This window comes from Phodopus roborovskii, unplaced genomic scaffold (genome assembly GCF_943737965.1).
Source record: "Phodopus roborovskii unplaced genomic scaffold, PHOROB, whole genome shotgun sequence".
Classification (NCBI taxonomy): domain Eukaryota; kingdom Metazoa; phylum Chordata; class Mammalia; order Rodentia; family Cricetidae; genus Phodopus; species Phodopus roborovskii.
Window position 1 is genome coordinate 30,523,046 of NW_026126482.1, and position 15,394 is coordinate 30,538,439.

Consider the following 15,394-nt stretch of genomic DNA (forward strand, 5'->3'; position numbering starts at 1 on the left):
TTTTCATATCATTCTTTTCTTTTTGCTCTATTTGAAATTATTGTACTGGCAAGGAAAGTATTAAGTTTTATTTTTTAAGTATTTTATAAAATTATTAAATGAATCCAGATTGTGTAGGCTTAATTATCTCCATAGAAGCAGAAATATAAGCTTCGTGCAGTGGGTCACAACTGTAATTTCTGCAGTAGGAGGCAGAGGCAGGCAGATCAAGAGCTTGAGGGTCAGCCTGGGCTACCTATACCAGACTTTTTTCTTTTTTAAAGATTTCTTTATTTATTATGTAGAGGAAAAGGGCACCAGATCTCATTACAGATGGCTGTGAGCAACCATGTGGTTGCTGGGAATTGAACTGAGGACCTCTGGAAGAGCAGCCAGTGCCAGTGCTCTTAACTGCTCTTAACTACTGAGCCATCTCTCCACCTCTTCTCCTTTTTTTTTTTTTTTTTTTTTTTTTTTTTTAAATGAATTCAAGCAAATAAAAACAAGAACCCCCACGTTTCCCTAGAAACAAATGACTCCCCTAAATTGCTTGGTGTTAAATGACTTCTATTATTATTCGATAGACAAAACATTCCTTGTCTATTATTTTCTATAGAAACAGAGGAAATTAGCCGGGCATGGTTTTGCATGTCTTTAATGCCAGTATTTGGGAGGCAAAGGCAGGCTATTCCAACCTGGTCCATATAGTGGGTTCCAGGGCATTCAGGGCTACATAGAGAAAGGCTGTCTCAAAAGAGATAGAGATAGTTAGAGGAGGAAACTGGTAAAATGTAATGAAAAGGTTTATTCCGGGAGCAATTACTCTGAGAAATACTTAAATTCTCAAGTTCCTTTTTGTGAACTACGAATAGTTATAATAAATGCGGAGATGTTCATGTTAATCTCTTAGCTGCCCAAGACAGATTTTACTTGTTGGCTTAGCAGAAGTTATTTGGTAAGCTTCTCTGAGAATATAATGACAGACGAGTGTATTTTTTTCTGTTTAGTAACAATTAATGAGATTAAAATCCTACGCAAACTGGAAACAATGAGTCGTTTTGACCTCTCCCGGCTACTGTCGCGGAGCATGCGCAAATCAGCCTGGCGGGACACAAGTGTCATGGCGCGCTCCATCTGAAGTCTGTGTAGTTTCCTGACAGTGGCGTGTGGTTTTTCCTCTCACTTTGGACAGGTGAATTTCCGGATTTGTGGATACGAGGGGCAAATGTACCAATGCCCAGCGTCTGTGGGCCGCGCTGCTTTTTTGTGGCGGAGTTTCATCCCCGCAGATTTTCCTTCTTGGGCCGATTGCTTGCTTGTTTTCGCAGTTTGGAAAAGACTTGGCAGCTGGGATGGGGACTCGGAGGCAGAGCGCTGCCCGGAGGGAGGCCCGTGTCGCCGCGGATGATGCTGCATAGTCAGGGACTTGCAGTCTGGTCTAGCCTCATTTCTTCCCCCACTTTTCCGGTGAATGGACTTGTGCTGCGTGACCAGGCTTTGAGTAAATGGGGGTTTTATACTGAATTGGGCATAGGGGCAGGTGACTTGAGATTTTGCACCCCCCTTTCCTACCCTCACTTTCCCGTTTCTTTGCATAGCAAGCGCTTCTGTATCTCAAGAAAACACTTGTTTCTTACTTGGTGAATTTCACTGTGCTCTGTCTGGTGTTACAGTGCGGTGGAAGTTTTCACAGTGGCCAGACGCGGCTAATTTTTTTTTTTTTTTTTTAAGGTAGTTGTAAAGAGAGGCCTTACAGTGTTTTTTGTGTCTTACAGGATACTTACATTTTCTAATTAATTTTATTTTTTTCAGATTCAACTTTCAAGAGGACTTGAAACAAATTTCTGATAATCAAGGTATTGGTTTATTTTAAATCGTTTGAATGATCGCTGCACATTAGAATATGAAGAAAGATGTCCCAATTCCTTAATAATTAGTATCATCATTTTGTGAAAACTAGATTTCCATATAACTAAATTAGAGAGACCTTTTTTGGTATTTCTTCCTCATTTTCATTAAGTAGCATGGACATGTTCCCTCCCAATGCTGTCTGTGGCACATCTGTTTTCTTTCTTTCTTTTTCTTTTCTTCTTCTTCTTTTTTTTTTTTAGTTGTTGCATTTGTATTTTGCCTGCATGTCTGTGTGAGAGTGTGGAATCCTGGAGTTACAGACAATTGTGAGTTGTCATGTGGGTGCTGGGAATTGAACCTGGGTCCCCTGGAAGAACAGTGAGTCCTTTTAACTGTTAAGCCATCTCTCTAGCCCAAATAGGGCATTTTTGAGGCATGTTTTTGTGCTTCTAGCTGGGTTATCTTCTGTTTTTGGTTTTTAACATTTTATTTATTTATTTAGTTGAGACAGTGTCTTAATATGTCTCTATGGAGACCAAGCTCCCAAGTGCTGAGATTAAAGATGGGCATGATTATGCCGGGCCTGACTATTATTATTTTTTTTCTTGTGATGTGATTTGTTAACATGGTTACCTGCCCTTACGATTCTAGTTGTCTCAATGAGTGTGAACTGCTCTATCTTTGTGGGTTTGAATGGCCTTTCCCTCATGGCTAATTTTGCTTAGAGCTCTCATGTGCTTATCAGATATTTATATATTTTATTTGGAAATATGTCTGTTCATATACCTTTCCCCTATTTTAATTTGGGTTGCTTGTATTTTTGAATTCTTGATTGCTCTTATTGCATTATATGACTTACTGTGTTCTTCAAGTTGTCTTTGAAGCTTGAAAATCATTTTTTCCTTCCTTCCTTCCTTTTTTTTTTTTTTTTTTTTTTTTTTTTTGAAAACAGGTTTCACATAGCCCAGATCAGCTTCAAATTTGATTTGTACCTGAGGACAGTCTGTAACTCCTCATGCTCCCGCCCCCCCATCCCAAGTGCTGGAATTACAAGTATGCACCACTGTGCCTGGCTCACACATTTTAATTTTGATGAAGTCTGACCCGTTGCTTGTGTTTTTGGTGTTATAACTAAGAACCCAGTGTCGAATGTTGGCAAGATTTACACTTGTGTAAATTATGAGTTTCATAGTATTAGGTCTCCTAGATTTAAGTCTGTAACTCCTTTGAGTTAGTTTTGGAGTATGATGTGAGAGGGGGTTCCAGCTGTGTTTCTTTGTGTGTGGCTGTCTAGTTCTTCTGGTATCATTTCTTGAAAAGGCTGCTCTATCTCCCTTTGAATTGCTTTTAGACTTACGTTAAAGTCATTGGATTCAGTAATGTCTATTTGACATTCCGTCTTGTTAGTCTTTATGAAATAATAACTCTAGAACAATGACTATCAGATAAAGTTATTTGGAGGGTTTGTTGAACCTGGCTTCATTCAGAATAACTGATTCAGCATGTCTATGGTAAGGGCATAAGATTTCATTTCTTTCAAGTTCTACCTGATGCTAATGCTGCTGTTCTGGAAATCATTCTGTGGAAGCTACTCATGTTGCCAGACGGTGGTGCACGCCTTTAATCCCAGCACTCAGGAGGCAGAGGCAGGCAGATCTCTGTGAGTTCGAGGCCAGCCTGGTTTACAGAGCTAGTTTTCAGGACAGCCTCCAAAGCAATACAGAAAAACCCTGTCTCAAAAAACAAAACAACGACAACAAATAAACAAGCAAACAAAACCAATCAATCAAACAAAAAACTAACTACTAATGCTGCACATTGGTTTGCGATCTTGGCTACACATATAAGAGAATTGTTAGGAGTTTAAAGTAATATATTGATGTTCAGGTTCCATTCCTAGGTAGTGATTCAGCTGGCCTAGGATTTAGTTGTTAATCATTTTTCTGTATTCCTTCTTCGTTTGATCTTTTGCCTATTGAACCCATGTTGTTGGTAGTAATTTTCAAAAGTTCCTCAGGGAACCAAAATGAGCCTTCAAGATCTAGGACTGTTGCTACTGGAAATTCATGGTTCTGGGTATTTGCTCTTATGAAAAGTTCCTTATTAATCTAATCCACTGTGTAGGGGCCGGGGGGGGGGGGGGGGGGGGGGGGGGGGGGGGGGGGCCCCCCAAGAAACCACCACTCTACCTTACCTATCCTTACTATCTTTCTATTCTTTCTATCTTTTTCTATGCAACTTGACTTCCTGTGCTTTTGAGAAGAATTTTTGATATATCTTTTTGCTTTATTTAACTATTACCTTTTCTCCTTAAAATCCATTTTCATGGTACTTAAATGTTTTTGAGGACTTAGACCTTTTTATGTACCAGCTTGTCTGAAGTAAAACTTTAGCTTCTTCATAGTGATTAGTGAGACTGTGAAAGTGATTATGATATAGAGTCAGATTTAGGAATGTCTGTATTACATTACATTGATTTGACTCTTTAAAGTAAAATTCTAGTAATTGAATTGCTGGATGAAAGATGTGTGTGTTGTATGGTTTGTGAGGTATTGGCAGGTGGTTCTGCAGAAAGACTATACTAGTTGTGCCATGATTTTAGGGAGCCACAGGGATTCTGCTAGTCTAATTTCTCATCAAGGTAATGATAGGTAACTCATTGTTTAAATATTTATTGCTTGTGTAGTTGAGTATTTGATCCTGTTTTTATTGGTGTTTTCTTAAAGGAATCTTTTGTTTTCTGGGATGTTTACTTCTCAGTATTATATTTAACTCTTACACAGTTTGTGCTTTTCCATTATTGAGAGAAGGCCTAGACTCTAACTTTATCAGTGTACAAGTCCTCTAGCTTTGTGTGTTCACAGTGCTCCCTAACTCACTAACAACGTTGTTTAGCTATTGACTTTTAATGTGGCATTTAAATCAGTCACAATCCTTCAGTAGTTCTTGCTAATGTTCAAAGGTGCTCTCTGGTTAGCCTTCCTCACTATTATAGTGTAGTATTATATTGATAGAAGAAACCCAAGGGGTTAAGTTTTCATCTCAGATTCCGTTCTGCATAAGGTTTTCCTCTTAGTTAAGTTTAACATTATCAAACATTATTTATGTAGTCATTAAGTCTGGTGTGCCTGCTGTGGGCCAGCATTGTTGGAGGTGCTGGCAGTGAAAGTGAGACAATGCTTTAGTGCTTATGAATGTTAAGCTGTAGTATGAAATGTGCAGTTATCCCATGGTATCAGGTAGTTAATTACGTGAAGAAAATCACATCACACAGTAGAGTTAGACTGTATGCCCTTGGGCAATGTGGTCATTTTAGCTAAGGTTGTTGGGAAAGGTCTGTCTTAAAGTGTCTTTGGATGTGTATTGCAGTAAGCCTTGCAGATGAGACTCCAGTTGAGGAGCAGCATGTGTGAAAACCTAGTTTGGCTTATTCAGCATGTCTGAAGGTTAGTACAGTAGGGACAGTGGCAAGTTGTGATGGTTAGTCATTACCGACTTAACAGATTTAGACTCACCTAGGAGACAGAACTCTGGGTATATCTGTGAGAAGATTTCCAGAGAAGTTCAGATGATGAAGGAATTCCAGTCATGCGTGTAGACAGCACCATCCCATGCACTGTACTTCAAGACTGAATTAAGACTGATGTGCACACACATTCATCCCTGTCTGTTTCCTGACTGTAGTGTCATGTGATGAGCCATCTAATGCCACTAAACCTTCTTTGCTTGGATGGACTGTATCTTCTCAAGTGTGAGCCCAAATAACCATTTTTTTTGTAGGTACTTTGTCACAGCAATGATAAAAGTAACTCAGACAGAGGTAGCGAGGCCCATGCTTTGTTGACGGGGTGGTCCGTGGTAAATCCCCCACTGAGAAGCTGCAGTGTGTTAGGTACAGTCCTGTGCACCTTAGGTAAACCAGGGCAAAGCACGTCAAATCTTTGCTCTTAACAGGGGTGTGTTCTATAGAACAGGGCAGATGATTAAATGCTGCAGTTGAAAAATGAACCAAAACAACAAAAAACACCCAGGCAGTGGTAGGGGACACCTTTAAGCCTCAAAGTAGAGGCAGATGGAGCTCTGAGTTTGAGGCCAGCCTGGTCTACACAGTGTGTTCAGGACAGTGGGGGCTACACATAAACACTATCTCAAAAAACAAAACAAAACAGAACAAAACAAAACAAAACAAACCAACCAACTCGGACAATATCAACAATAAAAATAAGAGTGATGTTGAGTATGGGGATGGGGTAAGGGGTTTGGTTACTCTTGCAAGTTGTCCTCTGACCTTCATACAGGTACCATGTAGCATCGTAGCATCCCTGCACTCAGACACTCACGGTGCACATAATAAATAAAAATAATTAAAAAGTGATGGCTTGGATCATAAATATCACATATGTGAGAATGCTCACATACAGAGCCTCAGTATGTTTTGAGAGAGGCCAACAGAATTTATTGGTGGATTGGATCTAGGGAGAATGCCAAAAGGAGCCAGGGATAATTTTAGGGTTTTGGGAGATTGCCTTTAAAGGAAAGAGGGAGGGCTGTGAGGTGATGTGGTGAGATAGAGAAAGGACCAGAAGTTCTGCTGTTTGATTTGTCTTTATTCACTCAGGCAGTGATTTGCATATCTGAGTATGAGGTTCTGGGGAAGGGCAGGCAGTTATATAAGCATAGTGTTGGCATTTCAAGGCTTCTGAGTGATGAAATCACCATGGAGTGACTGTAGAGGAGAATTCCTGTAATGGAGCCATGGACTATTCCAGGGTTGAGAAGCTGGGATGATGAGCAACAAGCCAAAGACACTCGGTATATGGCTCTGTGGTAGGAGACCTAGGAGAGTGTGGCAGCCTGATGACCATGGGGAAATGCTTCAAGGAGGGTAGTTGGTTGTGTCACATGTTGCAAATTGTGTCTCATAAGATGACTGGGAATCATTCATGGTATATCGTTGTGTGCCATCTAAACCAGACAATTTTGGTTGTGTGATGGCCATAATCTGAGAATGGAGGTGGGGGATGATTGTATAAATGTAGATGACTCTTGAAGTTTCTTCAAATGAGAGAACTATAGGGGAGCTAAGAAGTTTGTTTGTTTTTTTTCTTTTTCCTGAGAGAGTTTTTGGCATTTTGTTTTTTAAATGGAAGAAGTAACAGAATGCTCACTTCCAAGTAGTGAAATTTCAGTAGAGTGGCATCTCATGGCAGTGCAGGGAGAAGGGGACATTGTTGGGAACTTCATGCTTGAGCTTACTCAACCACAAAACAAAGTCCCCAAACCAAGCCTAGAGTCAGTGAACATGGCTGAGCAAATATCTCTAAAGTAGGATGTCGAGTTCTTTGAGTATTTTTCCAAGGAGTGGTATGGCTGAGTCATATGGTAGAACTGATTTCAGTATTTTGAGAATTTTTCACAGATTTCTAGAATGACTTTATTAGTTTGCGGGTCCTCCAACAGTGAGTGAGCATTCCTCTCTACCCATGGCCTCTATGTTTGTTGGTTCGTTGTCACTTGTTTTCTTGATCTTAGCAGTTGTGACTGGGGTGAGATGAAATTTATGAGTAGTTTTAATTTGCATTTCACCGATTTTTGAGGTTGTTGAACACTTTTGAAATATTTCTTAGCCATTGTTATTTAGTCTTTTGAGAACTGTGTTTAGATCTGTATACCATCTTTAAATTTGATTATTTGTTTTCTTGATTTCTTTCTTTCTTTTTTTTTTTTTGACCAGATGTTTAGCTAGCAAAATTCTTCTCCATTCTGTAGTTTTCCTCTTGGTGATTATTTCCTTTGCTAAAAGTTTTTAGTTTTATGAGGTCCCATTTGTCAGTTATTGGCCTTAATTCTTGAGTGGAATCTTACTCCAAAAGTCCTTTCCTACACTTATATTTTGTATGTAATGCTTATGTTTTCTTCTAGCAGTTTCAGATTTTACACTGTGGTCTTTGACTCATTTGGAGTTGATTTCTGTGCTCTAATTTCATTCTTCTGCATGTGGTCATCTAGTTTTCCAAGCATCATTTGTTAGAGATGCTGTCTTTTCTCAGGGTGTATTTTTGGCATCTTTGTCAAATATCAAGTGACTGTAGGTACATGCATTATGGTTGGATCTTCTGATTTGCTCCATTCATCTACATGTCTGTTTTTGTTCCAGTATGTGCAATATATCTTGAAATCTGGATTTAAAATCCCTCCAGCATTCATTTTTATCCCTCCCTCTCTCTCTCCCTCCCTCCCTCCCTCCCTCCCTCCCTCCCTCCCTCCCTCCGTTCCTTGTGTCCTCCCCTCCTTCCCTCTCAGGATTGCTTTGTATATTCAGGGTCTTTTTGTTATTTTTGTATGAATTTTAGGATTTAGTTTTTACTAATTTTGTGAACAATGTTTTGGGTATTTTGATTGGGAATGAGCTAAACCTGTTAATTGCTTTTGGTAAGATGGTTAATAGTATTAATTCTGTTTGGCAGTATATATACTAAGTCTGCCAATTTCATGAGCATTGGAAAGTCTTTCTATTTAGTTATGTCTTCCTGAACTTCTTTGTTCAGAGGTTTAAAGTTTTCATTGTAGAGGTCTTTCAGTTCCTTGGTTTTTATTTTTGTTTAGAGGATATTGTGAATGGGAGTGTTTCTGTGACTTTTCCCAAGCAAATATGTTATTGGTATGTAGAGACTACTGATTTTTATAAGTTAATTTTTTTATTCTTCCACTTTGCCCAAAAGTATATGTCATTTCTAAAACTTTTCTGCTGGAACTTCTGGAATCTGTTATATATAATATCATATCATCACAAATACGGGTATGTTGACTGATTTTTTTCTTGTCTGCTTCCTTTTAATTTCCTTCTCTTATCTTACCCTGGCTAGAACTTCAAGCTCTTTATTGAAAAAGAAGGGGGATAGTGGATAGCCCTCTCTTGAATTTTTATTTTAATGAGGTTGATTTGAGTTCTTTTCCATGTAGAATAATGGTAGCTCTGGGTTTGTTATGGCTTTAAGTATGTTGAGATATTTCCTTTAGCCCTACTGGAACTGGAGTTGTAGATAGTTGTGAGTGATCCTGTGGGTGCTGGGAAGGGAACTCAGGTCCTCTGCAAGAAAACAACTTCTGCAGCAGGTTTTATCTGCTAAATCAACATTTTATCTCTTTATCTAGAACTTTTATCTTGAAGGGATGTTGGATTTTGTCAAAGGTTTTTTTGTATGTCAATTGAGATAATCACGTGTTTTTTGCCTTTTAATTCATTTACATGATTTATTACATTTAACTGAATCTTTGAGATAAATCCAACTTGATTTTATTTTATTTATTTATTTTTTGATATATCCATGTTTTGTTTGTAAATATTTTATTCATGGTTTTAACATCCGTATTTGTCAGGGATATTGGTTGGTAGTCTTCTTCCTTCCTTCCTTTCTTTCTGTCTGTCTGTCTTTTTTCCTTTCATTCTAATTGGGAAGTTTTATTGGGGGAAGGGAAGAGAGTAAGGGAAGGGAAAGGAAGGAAGAGAGGGGAGAAAGAGATGGGGGGGGTGGGGAGGAGAGAAAAATAGGTAAAGACCTGCCTGTCTCTTCAGAGGAGCAGCAAAAGAAACGGTAGTTTTCTTTCTTTGTGTGTGTCTTACTTGGTTTTGATATTATAGTAATATTTTGTAGGCGTTTACCAATAATAGTTTTGATTGACATAGCTGTTTAGTGAGTCATGAACACACACACACACACACACACACACACACACACACACGTGCACGCTCGTGTGTATATATACATACACATATACATACAAATATAAAAATATTTTTATATGTATGAGTGTTTTGTCTGTCTATCTGTATGTGTGTTCATTCAAAGTGTGCTGGGTGCTGAAGGAGGTCAGAAGATGTCAGATCCCCTGAACTGGAGTTAGGATAATTGTGAGCCTCCATGTGGGTGCTGGGAATGGAAACTGGGCCCTCTTCAGAAGCAACAAATTCTCTTATCTGCTCCACCATCTTTCCAGCCCCACCAGTCAGTGGCACTTGAGGTTTCCTCACAGCACTGGAGGCCTTGATGGTTATTGGCCTCAGCAGCAGTAGCTGAGGGGAGTTGTTTTATCTCATTTTCCTTTCCTTGAAAAGGCCCTGTCCTACTTTTTCCTCCACGGTATTAGTTACAGTTCAGTCACGGCAAATTCCACTCTGTGCAGGACTTGCATGGTTGTTTCTTTGGGTTCATCCTCCTATGTTTTCTGTGAACTTAGGCTTCAAAGAGTTCGTTAGATTCAAGGTTGGTGAGAATTGTTTACTAGTACAATGCCAAGCAGATGTTCATTATCCTGGGCTATTTGTCACTTTTTTATGTGCTACAGAAGATGCCTTCTGCATCCTGTGATGCACTGCTGGATGACATAGAAGACATCATCTCACAGGAAGATTCAAAGCCACAAGACAGACATTTCTCAAGAAAGCATGTGTTTCCGAAAGCACGAAGGCGGAATACCCAAAAACATTTGCAAGAGGAGCCAAGGCCACCAAGTGACAGGTAAGCATTCTCAGGGTTACATTCCTATCCATCTAGGGGAGAGGTTGGCACAGCTGGCCTATATATACCTTATGTGGAGTACTCCAGTTTTAAGATCTTCACATTTAAAATAGGAAACATAGTTTTTAAAAATTGAATGGTTTTAAATCTGGTAAGCAGTTAAAAAGGAGAAATACCAAGGTTATAGAGAATGGGTCTAGGAGGAGTTGGGGGATAATCTAAATACATTGTAGGGAATTTTCCAAGAATTCGTTACAAACAAAACAAAACTCCAGATTGTATGTTCTTTGAAGGAAAGGGATAGGGTACTAGGGGTCATTTAGATTTGATTATAGTCAGTATTAAGCCTGTTGTAATTGCAAATGAAAACTTTTATTGAAGTTTGTAATTCTTATGCTTTAGTGGTGTTTTGGACATCTGATTATTCTTAGCATATTAGTGAATACTCAGGAATCAGACAAAGGCACTGGGCGCAAAAAGATCATTCTCCTGTTTACACTATTGTGGTGGGGAACAATCACACAGTTGTACAGTCATAATTAGCTCATAATTGTATATCTAGTAAAGTGTGGAAGGTTTAATGATTACTTTGTTTAGATTATTAAGCTTTTCAAACCTGTGCACTTAGAATGTGCTTGTTTTTTTAGTGAAAGGGGAGTCTTCTTTCCTTCCTAAATAAATAGTTTAGAAACCTGTCAGTGGAGTAACTTTAATCATGAAATTTTCAATTTTGATTTTTTTTATCTGTAAATTTTAAATGGATAAAGGTTGCAACTAGTGTTTAAGAGTCTGTGAATGAATAGGCCATCAGACTTTGTTTTTATTTTTTTATATATTTTTTATATTGTGTATGTTCATGAGAGTGTGCAGGTGCCTTTGTGTGTGTGTGTGTGTGTGTGTGTGCGCGCGCGTGCGCGTGCATGTGCGTGCGCATGTTTGTGTGTATTGTATGTGTGCACATGCTCATGCTATAGGTCATATCCAGTGTCTTCCTTGATTGCTCTCCACCTTATTTCTTTAGACAGGAACTATCACTGAACTTGGAGCTATTAATTTGACTAGGCTTCTGGGCCAGTATGCTCCATTAATTCCCCTGTCTTCTCTCCCCACAAGCACTGGGGTTACAGATGCCTGCTGCTCCATCTGACTTTAATCTGGGTGCTGGGAGGCCAAACTCAGGTCCTCATCCTTGAAGGAGAGTACTGTCATGGCTTCACCGTCTCTACAGCCCTTACCTCTTCTCTGGGTGTTATTGCTGCTACTACTATTTTCCATGTGATCATTTGTGTGTATCTTTCTAAAAGATCTTTGCATCAGTAGATATGGTTAATAGGAATTAAATCTACAATCCAGAGAAAAATTTGTTTTGAGGCAAGATCTCTTGTAGTTTGGTCCATTGATGGCCCTGAACTTCTTATTTTCCTTTTTTTTTTTTTTCCTGAGTGCTGGGATTATAGGTGTGTGCCACCTGGCATGAAAGGACAATTTTTATTTGTACTTAGAATTTTTAAAAAATTACATTTTATTTATCATGTGTGAGTGCATATGAATACATGACTGAAGCACATGAGTGAGTATCAGAGGTCAACTTGGGGTCAGTTTTCTTTCTCTAATGTGTATCTTGGGATCGAACTCAGGTCATCAGGCTTGGTGGCAGGTATGTTCACTTGCTGAATTTTCTCATGGGTACAAAAGGACGCTTCCCCCCCTTTTATTGAAAATTGTTTTTTTCACACATAATATATTATGGTTATGGTTTCCCCTCCTTCTGCTCTTCCTCATTCCCCCATTCCTCCCCACCTCCTCTCCCATCTGGCTCTATCCCCATTCTGTCTCTCATTAGAAAACAAATAGGCTTCTAAGGGATACTAATGATAAAGTATAGTACGGTAAAACAAAAAGGCACTGACCTATGAGTACAACAGAATGTCATTAGTAGTCATTTTATTGATACATTCTTTAAATAGAACAGTAGTATTTTTTTTTTTTTACCCTAGGTCCCTGGCCTATCAGTTCTCAGATTGATTCTTGGCCACCTGAGCAGTATTGGAGATGGGTTACTTCTAATGGAGTATGCCATAAATCCAACCAGATATTAGTTGGTTTGCCCCATAAACCTTGTGCCACTATTGTACTAGTGCATCTTGTATGCAGGTCACCTCTGTAGATTGAAGTTAGCTGGGTTAGTGTTCACCCTTCTCCTTGAGTAGTATGCATAGCACCTTTCAGTGCCCCGAACATTAGTCAGCAGGGGTTAAGGCCCAGGTTTGCACCAGCTCTACTTCTCCATGTTGTCTTCAGAACAGGGCCTCACTATAAGCTTGTGGAGAGCAATCTAGGAAACTAATAGCCCGAGTTGTTTGGGAGTTTCCATGGGACCCCTTTGTCCAACAACTCAATTAGAGATAACCCATTCCCAGGATTGGAATTTTCTGACAAGAGATGTGAAAGGACATTTTTTTTTTTTTTTTAAATTATAGAGATTCTTCTTGTGATTCTGGGGGTATTTTAGTTTTTAAACATTTTGCTTATTACTATTGTGTCTCTGTGCATAATGTGTATAAGTGTGTCTTAGTTAGGGTTTCTGTTGCCGTGATAAAACACCAGGACCAAAAAGCAACTTGGGGAGGAAAGGGTTTATTTGGCTTATACTTTGATATTACTGTTCATCATTAAAGGAAGTGAGGACAGGAACTCAAACAGGCAGGGACCAGAAGGTAGGAGCTGATGCAAAGGCTATGGAGGGGTGCTGCTTATTGGCTTGCTTACCCTGCTTTCTTTTAGAACTCAGGACTGCCAGCCCAGGGATGGCACTACCCACAATGGGCTGTACCCCTTCCTCCCATTCACTAATTAAGAAAATGTCTTACAGCCAGATGTTATAGAGGCATTTTTGTTCAGTTGAACCCTACTTTTAGATGACTCCAGTTTGTGAAGTTGAAATAAGATTAGTGAGCAATAAGTGTGACCGTGAGTGCCATGGTGAATATGAGGTCAGAGAACAGCTCTGTGGAGTCGGTTCTCTCCTTCCACTTTTCTGTGGTTTCCAGGCCTGTGCAACAAGCATCTTTATTCGCTGAGCCAGGTCACTGTTCTTTGATTTTAGAGTTTTGTTGTAACAGCAAATTTCAAATTCAGCTGATGCATTTTGAAGCTAGATTGTGAATTGATTCCAGTTTGTTTTTGGGGTAATGTGCCCTGAAGTCATCTAGTGGCTTTTATTTTAAAAATCACTTAAAGATACTCACTTTGTTTTAATTGATTACTTAACAGCACTATTCCAGGCATACAGAAAATTTGGATACGAACATGGGGCTGCTCACATAATAATTCAGATGGAGAATACATGGCTGGACAGCTGGCTGCCTATGGCTATAAAATTACAGGTAATGAGACCCATAATGTATTTTATTGATTAAATTTCAGAGTTGCAGATTTTGGAGACAGGCAGTCTAGCCCCAGCAATTTAATAGTATTTTAGTGTAACTTAATGATTTGAAGGTAGGACTCTAATAGCTACTATACGTTATTAGATAGCTGATCATCATACTTTTCGCCTTTTATTTTTGTTTGTTTGTTTATATTACATTTTGTGTGTGTATATGTGTGGGCATGCATATGCAGTGGTACACATCTGGAAGTCGGAGGACAGTTGTGGGTGAGGATTCCTCTCTTTTCCTTTGTGGGATCCCATGGGTCAAACTTAAGCCAGGCTTGATGACAGGTGCCTTTACCCACTGAGCCATCTCTCCTGCCCTGGTAGTATATTTTAAAGTAACCTTAAAACCTCCTTTATTTTGAAATGAAAAGCTATAGAAAGTTCATATAAGTTCTTTACCTAGCCTTTTGTATCAACACATTAATTACATGATTGTACTTTGATAAATAATGCGAAATGTTAGCACCTTTGTGATACTGCTGTTTAAACTGTGTATCTGGCTTGAGTTTTACACTGTTTCCCTATAAGTTCCTGTTTCTGTGCCAGGGTCTATCTCAGTGTCCCACTTTATATCTAAGTGCTTTGTTTTTGTAGTGTGTGAGAATTTATGACAGTTCCTCAGTACATTCTCTTACTGCCTTCATATTTCTGAAGAAAACTGGTTGTTTGTCAAATGTTCCTGTCTTAGTTACTTTTCTATTGTGATAAAACACCAGTGACTTAAGAGTCCATGATGGCCACCAAGAGGTAGCAGGTGGCAGGCAAGGTGGCCAGAACCATTTCAACACTGGCCAAAGCCTAATCTCGATGTCATAATCTCCAGTGGAAACTGGCCTCACTTCATTCCTGGGTCTAGTTCTAAAGCCTTCATGGCTTGCTGAAGCATTGACATTCATTCTGCCTCTGCTGGCCCACACTTGTACAAGTAGGAACCATGACAGTGTCCTTGGAGAGGTTGGAATACTTCATAGTCTTCAGCTGGAGCATGACCTTATTTGCATGCTTCTTTAAATGGGGTTCCAGATCCCAGTGAGACAAATGGGGCTTTGAGCCATCACATCTGGACTTGGAACACCTCTGGATTTTAGATGTCTTTAGGTGTTTTCTCCCGTGGTGAAATGTCTGTATGGGTCAGGTGCATTCTCATCTTGAGTCCCTCACAAACCAGCTAACACTGGATTAGAGGTAACCAATTTATAGGCAATTTATAAGCAAGAGTGTTTAATTGAGTTTATGGTTCCAGAGGGTAAAGTCCATAAGGGTGGAGAAAAGGCATGGCAGTAGCAACAGCTGGGAGCTCAGGAGGTTGAGAGAGCGTGCAGGGGATGGTGGGAGGCTTTAGCAATCTCAAGCATGTCCCCAGTAACTGGCTTCTCTAACAAGATCACTTCTCTAATCCTTCCCTAATCCTAATCCTTGGTCACCAACTAGGAATGAATTATTCCAATATATCAATCTTTGAGGAGCTTCATTCTCATTCATATTACCATATCAGGTGTAGCCATTCTCAATGCTTTTTTTCCATAAACTTAAAAATGCTTAAAATACATTTTCATAATTACTACCTTATTCAGTATTAAGTCTTAGTATAATTTAACTTGAGCTT

At 39.2% G+C, this 15,394-nt stretch overlaps 1 protein-coding gene across 1 annotated transcript in view; it reads left to right on the forward strand.

Annotated features, from left to right (window-relative positions):
- The first annotated feature begins 1,079 nt into the window (after positions 1-1,079).
- Positions 1,080-15,394, forward strand: part of Cdkal1 (CDK5 regulatory subunit associated protein 1 like 1) — a 541,752-nt gene continuing 527,437 nt past the window's right edge. Inside the window, exons 1-4 of the mRNA XM_051194503.1 lie at positions 1,080-1,171; positions 1,792-1,835; positions 10,177-10,349; positions 13,623-13,735. Of these exons, the coding sequence (XP_051050460.1) occupies positions 10,180-10,349; positions 13,623-13,735 (283 nt within the window). The 5' untranslated portion in view covers positions 1,080-1,171; positions 1,792-1,835; positions 10,177-10,179. The remainder of the gene's footprint in view (positions 1,172-1,791; positions 1,836-10,176; positions 10,350-13,622; positions 13,736-15,394) is intronic.